This window comes from Diplotaxodon limnothrissa, linkage group LG11 (genome assembly GCF_057381915.1).
Source record: "Diplotaxodon limnothrissa isolate DT_005_m linkage group LG11, D_limnothrissa_male_GT1.1, whole genome shotgun sequence".
NCBI lineage: Eukaryota > Metazoa > Chordata > Actinopteri > Cichliformes > Cichlidae > Diplotaxodon > Diplotaxodon limnothrissa.
The window spans coordinates 33,847,619-33,866,939 of record NC_140606.1 but is presented as its reverse complement, the minus strand read 5'-3'; the positions used below and the strand labels follow the sequence as shown (position 1 = coordinate 33,866,939).

At 38.2% G+C, this 19,321-nt stretch overlaps 1 protein-coding gene across 1 annotated transcript; it reads right to left on the bottom strand.

Annotated features, from left to right (window-relative positions):
• Window positions 1-4,664: 4,664 nt before the first annotated feature.
• Window positions 4,665-10,330, bottom strand: LOC146623318 (lymphocyte antigen 75-like). The gene is made up of 5 exons (XM_085364942.1): window positions 10,297-10,330; window positions 6,379-6,750; window positions 5,176-5,520; window positions 4,919-5,016; window positions 4,665-4,760 (listed from the first exon to the last, which is right to left on the bottom strand). The coding sequence occupies exons 1-5, from the start codon at window positions 10,328-10,330 to the stop codon at window positions 4,665-4,667; spliced, it is 945 nt and encodes a 314-aa protein (XP_085221068.1).
• Between the last annotated feature and the right edge of the window lie 8,991 nt (window positions 10,331-19,321).

Below are 19,321 nucleotides of genomic sequence, written 5' to 3'. Positions count from 1 at the left end.
AGACCAGGCACTAAACTGAACCTATACTAAACAAGAGACACGACCTAAGACCAATTTTATTGTTTATTTTATTTTAACCTGCTAAATATGGGACAGACTTGACTGGGGAAAAGAAAGGGGAGAAAGAAAGAGGGAAAGAAAAACAGCGGGGAAGAGGAATGGTGATAAAGGGCAAAAAACCAAAAACCAACAAAATAAGCAGACAGAGAATACATATATCGGTCACCTGGATCACCTGTTGAGAAAGAAAAAAGAGAAAACAAGCAGAAAAAAAGAGCAAATATAATAAACAACATCATTACGATGATCTATGGGAATATAACAGTAAATATTAAACATTATTGTGCAGCACGTAAGATCGACAGCGCACAGTGTGCTTTGAGGTAGAAGCCAAAAAGGGTGTAGTTTGTGTGTGTGAGCACCCGTGTGTACACCTGTGAGCATGAACGCGCTTGTATTTAAAAGGTTCCTTCATGTAATGATCTGCTAGAGGATGTGGGGAGCCACAGCCCCGTCCTCCAGGGCTTGAAGCAGGTATGGAGGAGATCAAGACTCCAGACATCCAGAGGCCCTCAGCACACAAGAGACCAAGGAAGACCAACAGAGGGGCAGCTGCGCCACTATTCCAGAAAGAGCTGAGGAGAGCCCCAGATGAGGGGTCACTCAGCAGCCGCGGAGCAGAAGCCAGGGGGAGTTGCAGTGACGTGCCCGTGCCCGGCCCCACAGAGCCTGGGACAGCTCACAGAGAAAACTGCACCCACCCTGTCATCCACTCATCTTCCAGACTACACAAGACAATAGACGCCCAGGCTGAGATCTTCCTCCACCTCTCCTATATCTCTCCCTTCTGCAGAGTGAGTTCCTGAAGAGAGGAGACCTCTTGCAAGATGTAACAGCCTCCCCCACCAGTTGAAGAGCCCCCCAGATGGCTCGATGCACTGGCGGTACCCTGCGCCAGGGCTGGGCCCCCATACACCCACCCGCCTGCAACCCCAGCGACACAACAACCAGGACCCAAGCCCCCAAGGCCCAGCCAAGGCTCCAGCCCAGAGAAGGAGCCCTCCAAGGAAGATGCTCCTGGGGAATCCCCCGACGCCCCAAGCCTGTCCCTACCCCTACACCAATCACAACAGCGAAGGTGGGACCAAACTATGACCCCCCCCCCCTCCTCCACTAGGTGATGGAGCTGATCAAAGGAGCCCAGAGCAATTGATCTGATGTGGTGGCAGAGGCTGTATCAAGACTAATGTAATCTAATAGATAATTTCTATATTGGTTAGAATTAAGATTATTTTTATTTTTCCAGTTCATGAGGACTGTTTTCTTGGCTATGCATAGGGCAGTGAAAATCATATGGGCTATATTCTTTTCTGTAGTGACATTATCTAAGCTGCCCAACAAACACACTAAGGGGGAAGTTGGAATGTTAAATTTCAGACACTTTGATAAGTCTTCACATATCTCGCGCCAAAACTTCTGAACTGGTGGACAGAACCAAAGAGCGTGGATATAATTGTCCGGTGTATTGGTTTGGCAGTGTGAGCAGTTGTTGGTAGACGTAAAGCCCATCTTGAACATCCAATGACAGGTATAGTGCACTCTATGTAGTATTTTGTATTGAATTAATTGAAGACTGGGATTTCTAATTAGATGAAAGGTTTTTAAGCAAATCTGAGACCAGAAGTTTTGGTCTAAGTTAACTGATAAGTCCGCTTCCCATTTTGCAATAGGAAGTGATATTGATTCATCTGTTTTAGAAAGCATTCTGTATATTTTGGAAAGTAATTTTGGGGTTTTAAGAGTAAGAAATTGTACCACACTTGGTGGTGTTTGTAGTTCAACTTGACCCGGTTTAAATTTCTTTTTTTTACTATGGATTTAATTTGTCGATATTCTAAAAATCTTTTCTTGTTGATCCCATATTGTGTAACTAGTCTGTCAAATGAAATAAATTCTGTTCCTTCTAATATATGTTCTAAATATTTGATTCCTTTACCACTCCAACCTGGAAAGTTTATCATATTATTGTTTTGTAATATGTCAGGGTTGTTCCAGATAGGTGTACGTTTGCATGGGATTAATGAAGACGCCGTCAATTTTAGAAACTCCCACCATGCTGTCAGAGAAGAGCAGCATGGTGGGACGCTTTTGAAGCATTCATATCGTTGGATGTTTGAGCTGATAAATGGTAGGTCTGAAATCTATAGATTATTGCAAAGTGCTTGTTCTACATCTAGCCAAGGTTCATCTAAGAGGGTATGTTTTAGCCATCCTGAGATAAACTGAAGCCTGTTGGCTAAGAAGTAGTGCTGAAAGTTAGGCAGTTCTAGTCCTCCTTTATCCTTGGTCTTTTGTAGTGTTTTTAAGCTTATACGTGGGGGTTTATTTTTCCAAAGGAATTTGGACATACATGAATCTAGAGATCTGAACCAATCTTGTGGCGGTTTAGTTGGGATCATTGAGAATAAATAATTTATTTTTGGTAAGACCATCATTTTTATAGCGGCAACCCTTCCCATGAGTGATATGGGTAGACATTTCCATGTAGCCAGATCACCTTCTACTTTCTTTAAAAGTGGGATATGGTTTAATTTAGTTAGATCTGCAAGCTTGGTAGAAACATTAATACCTAAATATTTTATATTTCCCGATTGCAGTTGTGTAGAAGAATTATGGAAGGAGCCATTAATCAGGAGGACTGTAGATTTTGACCAGTTAATTGAGTAATCTGATATTCTTGCAAAAGAGTTTATCAATTCAATCACCCCAGAGATATTGGTTTGTGAGTTTTGGAGAAAAAGTAACACATCATCCGCATAAAGGCTGATTTTATGTTCCACGTTCTTGCATTTTATGCCCTTAATTACTTAATTCTGTCTAATTGCTGCTGCTAGTGGTTCAATAAAAATGACAAACAGTGAAGGGGAGAGTGGGCATCCCTGCCTGGTGCCCCTCAAGAGACAGAAGCTGGAGGATGTTTGGTCATATGGTTTGACACAAGCTGTTGGGGAATTGTATAATATTTTTACCCAGTTAATGAAAGAGGATCCAAAACCAAATTTGTGTAAAGTTGCAAATAGAAATTTCCAGTTAACTCTGTCAAATGCTTTTTCTGCATCTAAAGAAAATATTGGAGTTTCAAGGTTTTTACTGTATGAGTAGTCTATCAAATTAAGTAATCTACATGTATTTGTTGATGAGTGCCTACCTTTTATGAAACTAGTTTGGTCAGGATGAATTAAGAGGGGGGTTATTTTCTCTAGTCTCTTTGAGAGAGCTTTGCAGATTATTTTAAGTTTCTACATTTATAAGGTCTACATTTATGGAGGTCCACAGGGTCTTATGGAACCCTGTGGACCTCCATAATTAACCTTAGTGTAAAGAGTACTCTTCATTTACATGAACTCATTTGAGTCTATTAGATTGATATTATTCAAACTCCAGTAGTGCTGTACCTATAATACCTACAGCAAGCTCTAATCACTGTAACAAAATGTTATTTTCAGTAGTATTGACCAGTACCTGCACTAACAGGACAAGAACAGTGATTAGTCCTCTGTCAGAGGCCATAAGAAGATCATTTATAACCTTCACTAAAGCTGTATTTGTGATGTGATTAACTCTGAAGCCCGACTGAAATCATTCCTCTACAGAGGACCCACCTAAGACAGCTTTGTCAAGTGATGGCTTTGTAAATAACGGTTTAAATACTGCAAGCTTGAAGGCCTGTGGTACCTATCATTCAGCAAACATAGGGTGATCATATTTTACTCACTGCCATGCCATCATCACACAGATCCAACCATTCATACCTGCTGTTAAGACGTAAGAAGCTGTTGCAGTATTCACCAAAAAAATAGGTGTCACTACTAAGACAATATAGAAGAATAGAATAGAATAGAATAGAATTCATCTTTATTGTCATTGCACACGCCATATGTACAAGGCAATGAAATGCATGTCATACTCGCTGATATGAACAAGAAGAAGTCACAACTGGAAGCTTTTTTTTTTTGCATCCTTTCTTTCCACAACAGTTGCAACATCTCACTCTGTGTGTCTGTATGTCCCTGAGTTTCAGTGATGGAGGTATAAACAGGCATGATCTGACACAAGTTAAAAAAAAATCAAGAGGTGCATGACTGGGCAACACACAATAAAAACTGTGTCGCATAACACAGGATGTTATGTGATACGTGAGACACCCATGACACAAGCCACGTGGCGAGCATAAAAACAGCCTTAGGTGGAACTCGACTGAAAAATTGTTGAGCCGAGTCGTACTGCCTTGAATTGCAACGAGTTAATCCAAGCAAGTGCTAGATGTTGTTTTCTCAAAAACAAATTTAAAAACTTTCCAATGCAAAACAGTCATAAATGCACACGTAAGGACAGAAAAAAGATACACAAATATATATATATGTAGAGAGAGAGAGAGAGAGAGAGAGACGGTGTATAACTTTTCATTATCATAGTGTACTTTTTCTTACACATAGTTTCGTTGGCAAATGTCTGTAATCTGGCTTTGCTGTTACGCGCCAAAATATTCTAATCTGTAAAACTGTGTCTATTCTATGTTCACATTGCTCTGTGCTAGTCTGTTAAAGTACATTTATCATCCATATTAATCACTTCCCCTGATTTTTCTCTCGTCAGCCACTTCTTCAAGGCTCCTTGGTAAAAACTCTTCCATCAGATTGTTTTCTCCACGTTAGATGAAAAACAGCAGTCGTGTTATAACTCCTTAGCTTCTGGTTCATCTATTAAACAGAGAATATTCATGTTTCCATTTACTATAGCAAAACCATGAAGGTCCTAATGCGATGAAGTAGTTATTTCATGTCGCAATCTAAATAAACATATATATGATATACTCAAATTTAACTGCTCATCATTAACAAAGATCTGCATCACTTACTTGCTCCAGGATGTCTGCTTGCACCGAAGGATTACTTAGATCCAGCATTGAGTCCTGTGGGCTGATCCTCAGTTTAATGAAACTCAGTTTTTTGACTACTATAAACAGATGTGAACAGAGTTAGTCTGAATCGTATTTGCAACACTCTCCTTCATTTTACACATTTCTGTCACTGAGAAAAATGAAGATAACAATAGTTTTTGCTATTTGAAAAAAAAAAAGTAAAACTAAATGTGTTAGTAAAGAGTTTTACTCACTGCAGTTACAAACGAATGGATGTGTTTCTGTGCATGCCCTGTCTCCCCATTTACCAGAGTTTACCTTCAACATAGCAACACAGGTTTGAGTGCTATCAGTCCGGACAAGCATGTCTGGGTTCCAGTATCTAAATGAGGAGTCAGTCTGGTCTGACCACTCCCAGGGGTCTCTGAAAAGGCCAACATACACTTCACTGCCATTGGCTACTTGCTGGACTATCTGGTACTCAGCATCATTCCTTAGACTGGTCAGGTCTGTGTAGTGTGTTCTGCAATAATCCCGAGCAGCAGTCCAAACCATGTTTTGTGTGTTAAGGATGTATTGATCTGCACCTTGTTTTGTTGCTGCAAAGTAAAATAAAATGAGCTTCACTGACTTTTCATTTCCACAAAATTCACAGTTAAAACATTTACTATGTAGCAATGGTCCTCAGGTTTCAGCCAAGAGAGTGTGCAGTGTGTTCTGTAGTATTCCAGAGAATCAAAGCAAGACAGTTTTTATGTACTGACAAACTACTGATCAAAATAAAGAGACAGGTTTTTTTTAAATTTAACTTTAAACCTATTTACAAATATTACAGTACTAATCAAAGAAGGATAAATAAGATTTGAAAATAAAAAAGTGCCATTACATTTAGTGAAAACCAGTTTGAGTGTTTGGCACGAGCTTGATGCAATCACTGTATACACCACTTTTCATTTAATTATTACTTATTATTAAACACTAACTCTTTTCCACAGCCTGTCTTTTGTCTTGTCTTGTCTCCTTCCTCCCTCTGAAAATTTACCTATTTGATGGATTTCCATTAAATATCAGAGACACATTCTAACAGGTAACCATGAATTTGCCAGGATTTGCTGGGTTGCAGGCAAGGGAAGGACACAAATGCAGGACTCATATATGAGGCTCAACTGAAACAGTCGCTTTATTTCTGATACTCAGCGACCAGGAAACACTAGGCAACACTAAGACTCTAGAAGAGCGCACACACAGTCAGGTAAACAACAACGATGTGACAAGGAAAAGGGAAAACTGAGGACTTAAATACACACACACACACACGCACGCACGCACACACACACACACACACACACACACACACACACACGATAACAAGAGGACAAAGAGACAGAGGAAGCAAAACAGAACATAATGCACACATGATGAGAGTATGGCAAAAACAACTATTTAAAATGACTCACCATCAAAGCAAACTGAATATTTTTGGTTGGTACAGGACAAAATATTCAGTTTCCCGTTGCTGGAAACTGCACAGTTGTTATTCGTTACTGAGCTCCACAACAAGTAGTTTCTTTCTCCCTCTTTGTAGAAGTCGTCGTCTGCCAGAGACCAGTGCCACCTGAAGGTCGTGCCTTTTGAAAGGCCAGTCCACACAGCATCAGCATATTTATCTTTGACAGCTTCAAGTACAATTTCCATCTCTCTCATGTCATTAATGGTGGCCAGGTCGAAACATTGCTCCCTACAGATGCTCTGAGCTTCAGACCAGGTCTTTGGTGTTTGAAAGAAGACAAACTGGGGCTGGAGGCCATGTGAAAATTGAAAAGACAGGCCTGTGGAACAGAAATATATGAAATACTTAATGACAAGCCATTATAAAACCCACTACTGTCAGTAGTCAGATCTTTAAAAATCACACACAAAAACTGATATTTCAAAACTTTACTTAGAATGTAATTAAAGATGTTTACTGTAAAATTTGTCAACATTTCAGCAACATGTGTACCACTGAAAATTAAGTCTAGAACAAAAATAAAGTGGGTTTATGAACACTGCAGATCTGCTTAACAAACACTTTAAGGTAGAAGATTCAAACAATATGTTAAACCTAAAAACAATAGAAAAACCATGAGCTTAATTATCAGAATTTGTCAGATAGTCGCAATATATTTACATCATTAGATATTATGTTATTATCCAGGTAATATCAATTGTGGCAGTTGGCTCTTTCCAGCAGTGCCTTGTGTTAAAGGGGACAATTTAAAGTAATGCACACTATGTTTTCCACAAGTGTAGGAAAAACATATTACAATTGTCCTAACTATTTTTAATTTCATCTAAATCCATATTAAACCTAAATAAATGGTGTGCTTCTTTTTTTTCACAGCAGTGGAATGGGAGTGAATAGGGGAACTACTGACTGAAAGACCCTGTAGGAGCATTCCCCCCAAAGAGTTTTGGGTGAGCTCATTGTGAAACCTAGCCCCACCCTATCATGTGATTTCCTGAGGTCAGATGGCCTAGGGCAGGGGTCGGCAACCTGCAGCTCCGGAGCCGCATGCGGCTCTTTTTACTTATACTGCAGCTCCAGGTGGTTTGGGAAAATAAATTAGAAGTATTTAGCTGAAGTGTATTTTATTTGTGTTTAGTTCTTTTATTTTTAACTTGTAGTTCTAAATTGGAAGATTATTGTGATATTGAAATACAAAAATAAAATTATATTTTATTATTTTTCATTGCACAGAATAAGCGTCACACTCGCGGAAGCCGATGTACCCGCCGAAATGCCGTGCATTTATCGAGACTTTCAACCCCAGGTAGGCCAATTAGGGATTTTCGGATCCACATTATGTCAGCAGCTATTCTCCTCCGTGAACTATGTTAAAAACAAACACCGCTCACGCCTCACAGATGCAGTGGCGGGTCTAGAAAATTTTTGTTGGGGGGCCAGGTAGGGGCACAGATTTGGAGAAGGGTGGCAGATGTAATTGGCAGATAATGTTAAAAAGAAAAAAATTCTACCAACTGTTAACCATAATTCAATAATCCTATAAACCTAATAACCGAAAACGCTTTTAACTCTTATTAGAATGAGGTTTTAACCACTACGGTGCAAAGTATTTAGATACTGTGTTGATAAAGTACAAGAGATACAATCAGTGCTTGTCAATGTTTATTCAGCATTCGAGGACATCAATATTTGCATAGTATTTTTACTGACATATAGTGCACATATGTTTTGGGCAAAAACATTTTTGAATATTAAAATACGAACATTTTTAACATACAATTGGCAAATTAGCCAATGCCAATGCAAAACTTTATCTGCCTGTTAAAAAAGAAGATAATCTTCTTACAAACCGTTTTTTAATTTTGAAACAGGAAAAAAGTCATTTGAATGAAACCTGAAAGCAAGTAAATACTTTCTATGCTGCGTTATGATAAACTTTGGTAATATTGATGTATAAAGAACAACACTGGCTGATGATGAAATACAGTCAGCTGGCATGGTGACACTGCCAGTATTAACCTGCAGGGCTGGACTGGGACAAAAAATTGGGCATTTTGACTACAGACCGGCCCACCAGGTATTAAAGCCATAAAGCCTTTGAATGAAAACAAACGCTGTTGTGACAGTGATGTACACTGTCTTTTTGGTATATGTATGATTTCTATTCATTTTACGTCAGATAAAAACTTTGTTCGCAAGATTCAGAAAGTTATTTAATAAAAGCTAAATATTTTAAATGAGAATAAGAAAGAAAGGTATTTCCTTGTGCCCCCCTTTCCCTGTTAATGCCCTACCTGCCCCCCTGGCAAAACTTTGTTACCAGCTGTCAGCTACTTAGAAAAGGATCCTGGTGTTATTTGTCTCTCAGAAACAGTTGATAACTTCCCTTCAATTCATTCATGTCACCTAAAAGGTAAACCTGTTTCTCCATCACCTGTTCAGCTCTGATGATCCAGTAAGGACATCTCCTGGTTTCATCTGCATGTTTCCCTCTCACAACATATCCAAACCGATATCATGACCAGCAGCTTTTACGGCTGTGGCTCCAGCAAACATCAGCTGATACTAGAAATTAATATTAAATAAATTCTAACAACAGCTGATCAAGCTTAAACGTGCTGCTGTTGTTTAGCGCGACATCCGCTGATAAACAAACAAGAGAGAAAAGCCGATCAGCTGATCATTGATCAGTTTCATGATTGAAGTAGCAACAGGAGAGGAAGGGGGGAGAAGAAGAGAGATGATAGCAGGTTCATTCTATCATTCTGTCTGTATCTTCTACAAATCATACGAATACTGATGGAACCAAATGCCCGTCAAAGTCACAGATCAGCCAAAAGTCTGTAAAGAGGGTCCAGAGGAAGACCAGCAGGCTGAATTAATTATATTTAATTATATTTATTAAATATTAAATTATATTTTTGCCAAAATTGTATTTTTATTTTTCTTGATGCCCAGGTTTTTTTAGCTTTCACAAGGCAAGATTTTCACAGAGGTTAATGTCAGATGTTGTGATTTCCAGAGTCAGTTTGGTATATTATAAAATTTGTAATAGTTTTCTTTTTAAAGTGCTTTAATATAATAGACTATTGAGACCCACAAGTTGAAGACTGAATTTCCAAAAAAGTTTTCATTTTAATGTTCTACAATCAATTTAAGGCATTTTTAAAGGCCAAACTTAATTGAGTATCTCACTTTTACAGTTACGTTGTAGGTTTACAGTACTGTTCACAGTGTGTCACAGTTTTACAGTATTTAATGAAAATACTGTACTGTAAATGAATATACAACAAAAGCACTTTAAGCAAGACTACAATCTAAGTACCATAAACAATAACAGTAGAAATACCACAAAGGATGTTACAGTAATACTGTAAATGGATAATACAGAAAAAGTGCGGCGCAAGACATTCCAGTAAAAATTAAGTGAATGAGATCACAGTAGAACTACTGTAAAAGGAACTACAGTAATGCTGTAAATGGAAAAACAGTGAAGATACTGTAAAGGAAAGTAAAACAATACTGTAAATAAAATATACAGTAAGATTACTGAAATTTGTATTTACATTACGTTACTGGCACTACGTTACAAGTAGCTCCTGTCAGTTTCACAGCAACCTCTTCACAGTGTAACCACTGCTGCTACCATGATATTTCTTGGATATTAACAGGTTATTACGTGGTACGTTTGTTTGTACGGTCTTGTTTCTGCCGTGTTACCCTACTATTACCACTTCATTACTGAGCTTTAATAGAAAATGCTAAAAAAAAAAAAAAAAAAAGCTACTTTTACTGAAATGCACTATACACTAAGCTAAAGATGTTTGAAAGGTTGACAAAACTTTTAACATTATTTTACAACACTAACCTGACAGCAGCAGAAGATGCATGATCCCCGCCATAGTTGCTATTCTTCTGACAAAGTTCTGCTGAAGGTTCCTGTTATATGTATATATATGTTTCCACCAGATACTACATTCTTTGTGCTGGTTTGCATTTCTGATCCTGATCATGTAAATGTTTCTCATCTAGAATGCAAAACAACCCTGTTCTTTGGTTAATTTAATGTCAAGGTAATTACAGCATTATACAGGGTGGAGACTTTGTTACTGATGGCAATGCTCCTAGTTCACCAAGAATATATTTTTCTTTCTCTCATTGGAGGATTTTATTTAAATACCATACATTACTATACTAATACTGTATTACATGCTAACATGCTAATTCATTAAACTTTTTAATTTTCAGTACATAACTAGGATTCCCAGATGGTGTTAATGCAGCAGGACTTATAGTACATAGGTTCATACTACAAAATCAGAATAAGGATAATTTATTCTTCCCTAAGGAAATTATGTGGTTATAGTTGCTTCAAGACAATAGAAATAGTAACAGACTGAGTTTAATTAAATAATACAACATAATACAAAGTTTACAAAATATAAGAAATTGCTCTAATATATATAAACAACTCAATTATAAAGTATAATTGAATATTACAGAGATATATATGGTGCATTTTACTCTAAACTGTAAACTATGAAACTTTGTTATTTGCACTGTAGAGCATGTGCAGAAGGGTCTAACTATTGCACTGTGTACATTAGATGGAGGAGTTGCCATAGTTGCCATTCTCCTGAAAAGTATTCTGCTGAGGTTTCTGTCATTTTCTCTGCACTAGATACTATATTAGTTACGCGCTTTTGCTTTCCAGATCCTGATCATGTAAATGTTACTCATACAGAATGTAAAACAACCTTGTTTTCTTTGTTTATGTCAAGGTAATTGCAGTGTCCCCATCAGTGACAAAGGGCGGAGCTTTTGTCACTGATGCTACCAGTTCACAAAAAATTATCGTTTAGCATTCATCTAATTTCCTTCCCTCACTGGAGAATTTTATGAAGACTATATACTACTATATTAAATGATAATACTAATAACATACTATGTGGAAATATGTTAATTTAGTAAATAATTTTACATTGTCAGTACAAAAGTATGATTCCTAGATGGTGTTTGTCTGGCAGAATGGCATACTATAAAACCAGGTACACACTTAATTTCTGGATGCATAATGACATCAATTAATAACTTTAGTCATTTGAAAAGTGTCAGCATTTGCAGACCGCAGATAACTTGAAGCAGAAAGAGGACCCAAATGCAAAGGACGCAGGAGGGCAGGGACTAGTTAACATAAGCAAGCAGTTTATTAAGGCTGATACAAACTAACCAACTCAAATTAGTAATACAGCCAAAATAACTTTATTTACAGTGCAATTTGAAGCCAAAGCAGACAAAATATAGGCTATAATATAGGCTTCAGTTTGTCAACTTAACGAACGGAGATATTGTGTGAATATATTGTAGTAGTCCAGTCTAGATTTAATAAATTGAACTAGTTTTTCATCATCACCATGAGACAGCATCCTTCTCAAGCTGGTACTTCTCAAGCTTCTCGTGGTCCTTCTTCCTATCACTCGGTATAGCCACTTCTATCACTATCGCCGTCTTCCTCTGCTTCTCCACCACTACTATGTCTGGTAGCCATTACCAGTCTGTATCTGGAAGTCCTAGGTCTAAAACAACAAGCAAAGAGATGAGTCCACTGCCAGAGGCCATAATTAATCTATTATTATAATAAGCCATTATTTGTGACCTACACTAAAGAATTTTCTGTACTGTGATTAGTGTGGTGGTAAAGTGTCAAAGGGTTGAAGAAGTTTGTTGAGAGGCAAAAACAGGATCCTGGTGTTACCCTCATAAAAACCGAAAATACCTGAGTAAAAGTTTTGTTTGGCCTAATTGATGGGATCTTTATACTGTAGAACATGACATTTATAGATTTCTGCATTTATATTTACGCTCTAGTTGCCAAGCTTTTGCCCTCAATGCTGGGAGATCAGAGGTACACCATGGAGCAGAACGAGCGAAGGAAACAGTGGGTTTATACAGGAGCCAGAGAATCTAGGAAATAGAGTAGACAATTATTATAATATAATACTAAATCATCAGGAGGAGAATAGAAGTCTGGAATCTGACTATTATCCAATCTGATAGTGAGAATGCCCATATCAATGTTTTTGATGTTGCGGAACAAGATGAGATGGGTTGGCTTGGTTGAAGAGCAGCAGAGAGTGAGGTTAAATGAAAGGAGGAATGAGAGAGTTTTGGTTCTCCTTGTTGTTGCGGAACTGTTACGTTCATTGAGGAATGGGACCGTGGCGAAGTAGGTGCTGGCCAATGCTGCCCTGCTGGCCCACCCATTTCCGTCAGCCGAGTACGCATTGACCACTGACGCGTGTTCAATGACGATGTTGGGTTCATGTCTGGTGGTGAATAAAGTCGGAGAAAAAAGCTAGAGCTCCTGTGTCGTCTGTACCTTCACCCCACACGCTTAAGATTTCACCTACAATTGAGTGTTATTAATAATAACACTTCCAGATCCCACTCGTCACTGACTATTTTGCCTTGGGTCCTTTTCAAAGAAATCTTTCCGCTATGAGGGGAAAACCTCCGCTCAGAGCAGCTGCACACCCAGGGGACCTGGGCACTTAGGCCGAAAAGCTTGTTCTCTTAGTGATGCTGGCTTCTTTTCAGTCTTTAGCCTGTTGTGATCACACTATGCAGATTATGACTGTTTAATTATTTACAAATGTACTAAAAAAAGATTTATCACTTTATTTATTTCAGACAGAATTAGTCCATACCATTAAAAACGAACTATTTGTAAATCAAATAATTCAAAGCCAGAAAAGGCCTGAGATATTTATTTTATGTATAATGAATACAAAATAGCAAATTAAACAATTATAATCAAATTAGCATAAATAATTAAAATAGTAAAAAAAAAAAAAAGGAAAGGAAAAGAGAAAGAAATCTTCAAATATTAAACTATTTTCTTTTTAAGTGAGATATGGGGTGATGCCCTACCCAACAATTTCAGCTCTTCAACAAGAAGGAATTAGTACTGTGACAGATTTACCTAATGTGTTTTGAAAATGATCTCTCAAGGATCATTACTTTTCTAATGGCTCTCGCTTGCTCTCCTTTTCATATCTCATTAATTCAAATCTTTCAGGAACTAAAGACATTTGTTTCTTTAGCCAAATCCAAATCAGTGTCATGTCTCTGCTCAGGACATAATTTTCAAGGATATATTAAGGACATTTTTTGCAAAATGTGACCAGTGCGACTTTTCCCCCTTTTAACTTTTCTTTTCAATAACATTAAACATAGTAACAATGAAACAATATGTAACAATGTGAAACTTAAACTAGCCTAGATAAAGACTGCTTAAAGCAGTGGTTCCCAAACTTTTTTTGCTGGGCCCCCCTTTGTTTTACAAGAAAAATATTTAGTTTGTGAACTAAAAATCAAGAATGTGGGATACTGTTTGTCCGTGATTTGGAGAGCCCAGCGCTGCTCCCGACAAAGGGAAAACCAATTAAGCAGGGGAGACCTACCTCGGCACTTGTGCAGGTGAAACCAAAGGGAAGATATGCTTCACCGTATTTTCTAGTCTTTGGCTTAGAATGAAGTTGGTTTGGAAACATATACAGAGATGCTTCATCTCCTGCTTTGCGTTTGTGTGGGCGCCCTGTGCTAGCAGTGTCCAAGCATTGTTTTGTTTTTTTCCCCCTTTTCATGCCCCCCCCACACTTTGGGAAGGTCTGTTTTAAAGCAACTCTTATGATATGCAAGTCTTATGTTAAACTCTTGATAACTCGTGACACCAGTTCTATTTTAAAAACAGCCATTTATATATACAGCATGGCTTTGACTAAGGGGTAGACATCAGAAAACAAAAATATTTTATTTGTATTTATCTAGTCAGATACACAGATACAATTCACCTTTCATCAAGTTTTACTTATTGTTTTTTATTTTTACATCCCTTCACTGTAATATCCAGTCGACCGGCCAGGCATATTACAACAAATTTGAAACAAAAAATGCAAGTGTGTGACTCAACTCTGGCAAATCAACTAAAAAGTGAATTCTACTGGTGACATTGAAGTTTAACTGTCATCTGCCTATATATAATGAAGCTTATGTGCCAATAAGAAAGATCGGTATACACTCATCTGTGTAGAATTCGAGAATTCCTTGAAATTGTTAGTCTGCTTGCCTATCGATCCTGCTTCTTGCACTTGCACTTCAATTAGCTAATTTTAGTTTTTTTATTTATATTGCACAAAAACAAGAGTTCAATGGGGAAGTGCAAACTGCATTTATGACAGAAAGAGCTGCGTTGTGCTGCTAACACAATTTCAGTTCTTTGCATCACCTGCTCCATTATCCAAGAACCCAGAGTGACATTGAAGCTGAATGAATGCAGATCCCAGCCCAGAACTGCAGTCAAATTAGGCCATCATTTGTGAGCTGCAGTGAAGCCAGCTGCCACTGGACTTCATTAGGTAACAAGCGGCTGAGCAGTCAGGCTGCAGCCCTGTTTCTACCTGTTTTTTTGTAATATTATTTATATTTTTATATAGCACCAAATCACAACAACAGCTGTCTCAAAGTGCTTTATATGGTAAGGTAAAGACCCTTAATGTACAATAATACAACCCTGTTAATGTTTATAAAGTGGAGATAACTTTGAAAACTCTTTGAGCTGGTTTTCATTTTTGCTTTGTGCTTTGTCTTACTTCCTACATACAATATGTGTGTGTATATATATATAAAAAAACCAAAAACACCCAGCACGCCCCTGCGGGCGGTTTATCCTTCAAGCTCGGGTCCTCTACCAGAGGCCTGGGAGCTTGAGGGTCCTGCGCAGTATCTTAGCTGTTCCCAGGACTGCGCTCTTCTGGACGGAGATCTCCGATGTTATTCCCGGGATCTGCTGGAGCCACTCGCCTAGCTTGGGAGTCACCGCACCTAGTGCTCTGATTACCACGGGGACCACCGTTACCTTCACCCTCCACATCCTCTCGAGCTCTTCTCTGAGCCCTTGGTATTTCTCCAGCTTCTCGTGTTCCTTCTTCCTGATATTGCTGTCATTCGGAACCGCTACATCGATCACTACGGCCGTCTTCTTCTGTTTGTCTACCACCACTATGTCCGGTTGGTTAGCCACCACCATTTTGTCCGTCTGTATCTGGAAGTCCCACAGGATCTTAGCTCGGTCATTCTCCACCACCCTTGGGGGCATCTCCCATTTTGACCTCGGGACTTCCAGGTTATACTCGGCACAGATGTTCCTGTACACTATGCCGGCCACTTGGTTATGGCGTTCCATGTATGCCTTGCCTGCTAGCATCTTGCACCCTGCTGTTATGTGCTGGATTGTCTCTGGGGCATCTTTACACAGCCTGCACCTGGGATCTTGCCTGGTGTGATAGACCCCAGCCTCTATGGATCTTGTACTCAGAGCTTGTTCTTGTGCTGCCATGATTAGTGCCTCTGTGCTGTCTTTCAGTCCAGCTTTGTCCAGCCACTGGTAGGATTTCTGGATATCAGCCACCTCCTCTATCTGCCGGTGGTACATACCGTGCAGGGCCCTGTCCTTCCATGATGGTTCCTCGTCTACCTCCTCTTTCTTGGGTTTCTGCTGCCTGAGGTATTCACTGAGCACTCGGTCAGTTGGGGCCATCTTCCCAATGTAAATGCCCTCAAATAAAAGCCAACAGTCTGCAGTTAAAGCACATCTTGTTCGTTTCATTTGGAATCCATTGTGGTGGTGTATGGAGCCAGAAATGTTAGAATTGTGTCGATGTCCCAATATTTATGGACCTGACTATATATGTGTGTGTGTGTGTGTGTGTGTGTGTGTGTGTGTGTGTGTGTGTGTGTGTGTCTTCATTACGATAGGGATTTGTGTTGGTGTGTGAGACTGTAGCTTCAGGTTTATATTGTTAAATGACAATTATGGGACAAGTCAGGACAAGTTTTTTCCTGACTTGTCTTTTGCTGTGTCAAACATTTGAATGTTGTTATATATGTGTCTTTTAATGTACTGTACATGATTTTTATGACTGTGCCAACTTGTCTGCAAAAAAAAAATTACATTACAGCACACGAGCTATACATGTGCGACAGGTACCAGACTGGAAAAAAAGTATACAGGAAACATTACCCAGCTCTTAAGTCTCCAGCTGTCGGTGTTCATGTCTGCAATACAAACACATGATCAGAAGCACTAGATTTGCTTTGTGTTCTACTGGTAGTGCATTCATCTTTAATACTCCCCCGGTGAGGATGATTTTCCATTTGTGTGGTAATAACTTAATAAAGTGAAAGATTTTCATTTTTTTTCACAGATGTTTCAGCCTGATCTGATCAGTGTCATTTGTAAGCCTTAGTAAAGTTTTTATAGTCAAACTAATTGTTGCCCTGTCTGTTCTGTTATTGACCTTGTGTCAACACACGACAGTTTATCCATAATGAACACACCATGTTCAAAGATAAGGATGTCCATAATTGCAGGTTGCAGGGTCCGATATTTAACTCCCACCTCCGGTAGAACTTCGACAGCATTTCGAGACAGGCTGAAGATGTTGAATCCAAATGGACCATGTTCTGCACCTCCATTATTTTGTATATAAATGTGCAAATAGACTGTATTTACGTTTTTATATGTATGTATCTGTATATTTATTTTATTATTTTAGATGTATTTATATATATGTATTAAGTAATTTTATAATGCATTATAACATTTGATATATGACTTGAATTGTTACAGTGCATTGTATTGTTACAGTGCATTGTATGCTGTTATAGAAAGTAACCCAGAATCTTTTGTTTTGTTTGTTGCACTTATTTAGGGTTACACAGCGTGGAGGTTTTGTGGTTAATTTTCTTTGTGTAGACTCAGTGTTCATGCAAATGCATTTTGTATATTGTATGCAAAACACACGCAAACAAGGATTACAAATGCAAACCCTGGGAAGCTCTTCCATTGTAAAATTTTACCCTTAAGCCTCCACTTCATATTGCAAGTGAGCTATGCCTGTATACATATAGCACTGTGGATAAGCTACTGGAAATATAAACTAAAGAAGTTCTGAATTTGAATCTGCTGCCCAGCTGTCGCGTTCACTTAGAAAGGCCACAGACTGTGCTTCTGTGGATTTCCTCTCAAAGACATTTATGTTTGGTTAATTTGTGATTCTCAATTATCTACAGCTGGAAAATGAGAATGTGTGTTGTTATTTCTCTGGGTTAGATTCTCTGTGTTCACCCTGTCGTAGTCCGGTGACCTCATGATGTCAGCAGGTGTGGTCTTCACGTATATAGTTAGGATAATTGGTTAGTATATCCACTTAACCAATGCTCATTTTCACACATCATAGTCAATTTCCATACCCTCAGTCTTAATACTGTTATAACTGTTCTCTGCCTCTGCAGGAACCTTTTTGTGTTCATTTTAACCAAAAGAAATTCCTTATTTACAAAGAGACCTTTAGAATTTTAGTTGCTTTCAGAATACTAACCGACTGAAAGGATTATTGTATTCTAAAAATAAGAATTGTTTAGTTTGTGAAGCTGTTACAATTTATTTTTTATCTTTAAGGCTCATATACTCATACTTATGTACCCCCATTATTCGATATTACACAATAACCTCAACATTTGCATTTGGATGTGTATTGTAGAATAGTTTTAGATTTAGACTGTTACACTCAAACACTAACAGATACGAACAGGGTAAAGCCCCTTCACTGAGGAATTTGATGGGGATAGTCTGCCTGGAGCCCTGGACTAGTGTTGGCACCACAAGGTACAAAACTTAAAGGCTGACTCTGCTAGACCAAAACATGTCTATAAATTCTGGTGTTTGAAAGTTTTCTCTCTCCCCAATTCCTCCCCTTTCTCTAACTCTACAGGCCAGAAAGCAACATTGGATGGTTGCCATGGTGATGTGAGAAGTGTCATCTCTTTATTAGGGAGATGTCCAAAAGGTGCAGGAGATGAAACGTGAGCCGGATGTCGGACCTAAAAATTTCCTCCAACTTCTGACCAATCATGTTAACATTCTGTTTTTACCACACACAATAAAAGTGTTTACTGCCTCGGTGTGGGAGCCTTTGTCTCAATGATGCCATGTAAAACTGATTTGAAATTCTAACTGTTTGATTATAAATTTTGAAAACTTAGAATTTGAGCATATTTGTTTTCTTTCTCATAAAATGAAGCCGACAAAGCCAAAAATGAAGCTGTGATGCATCTTTGACTGTGTGGACATAAGCTAAAGACAAAATTCTTCTTTGGTTGCAGGTCTTTTTGATCCTCTCTAAAATAGTTCCTGCTGTTAAAAACTGGCTGCAAAGCAACAACATCTCCAGTTTGTGATGAAAATATCTAGACAAATAATTCCCCCTGCACAGATCTCAGCATGCATGCTTTTTGGCCATTATCTAGAACCACAGAGCATTTACATACAGTAAAATGGGTAATAAATTATGAATCTAAATGACTTTGAAACATTACAGGCCAAAATGTTTGGAAAATGTTTACCAGTCTCAAAATTACTCAAGCTGTCTCAAAACTAGGTCACTTTTTAAGGTACTTGCCCTGTTTAGGAAGAACAGTTATTTTGCTCTGGCCTACTGAAACAATCCAGATGCCCAGCCATTGATCCTGAAAACATTTCTGCTCTTTTTTATGCATCTTTTCTTCTTATTTTGTACTCTATTTTATCAATTCAAAGTGGGTGGGATTTGTATTTGCAGCGGGTAAAATATTTTATTTTAGTTTTTTTAGTTATTTATTTTATCTTATCTCATTTTAATTTTCTTTACTTATGCTATTAGCATGTACAGCACTTTGTGAACTCTGGTTTTATGTTAAAGTGCTTTATAAATAAAGGTGGTATGGTATGGTATTTATTGAACATGTCATAAATTTCTAAGTTAAATTTAAATAAATGTATTTCTAAATGTGCT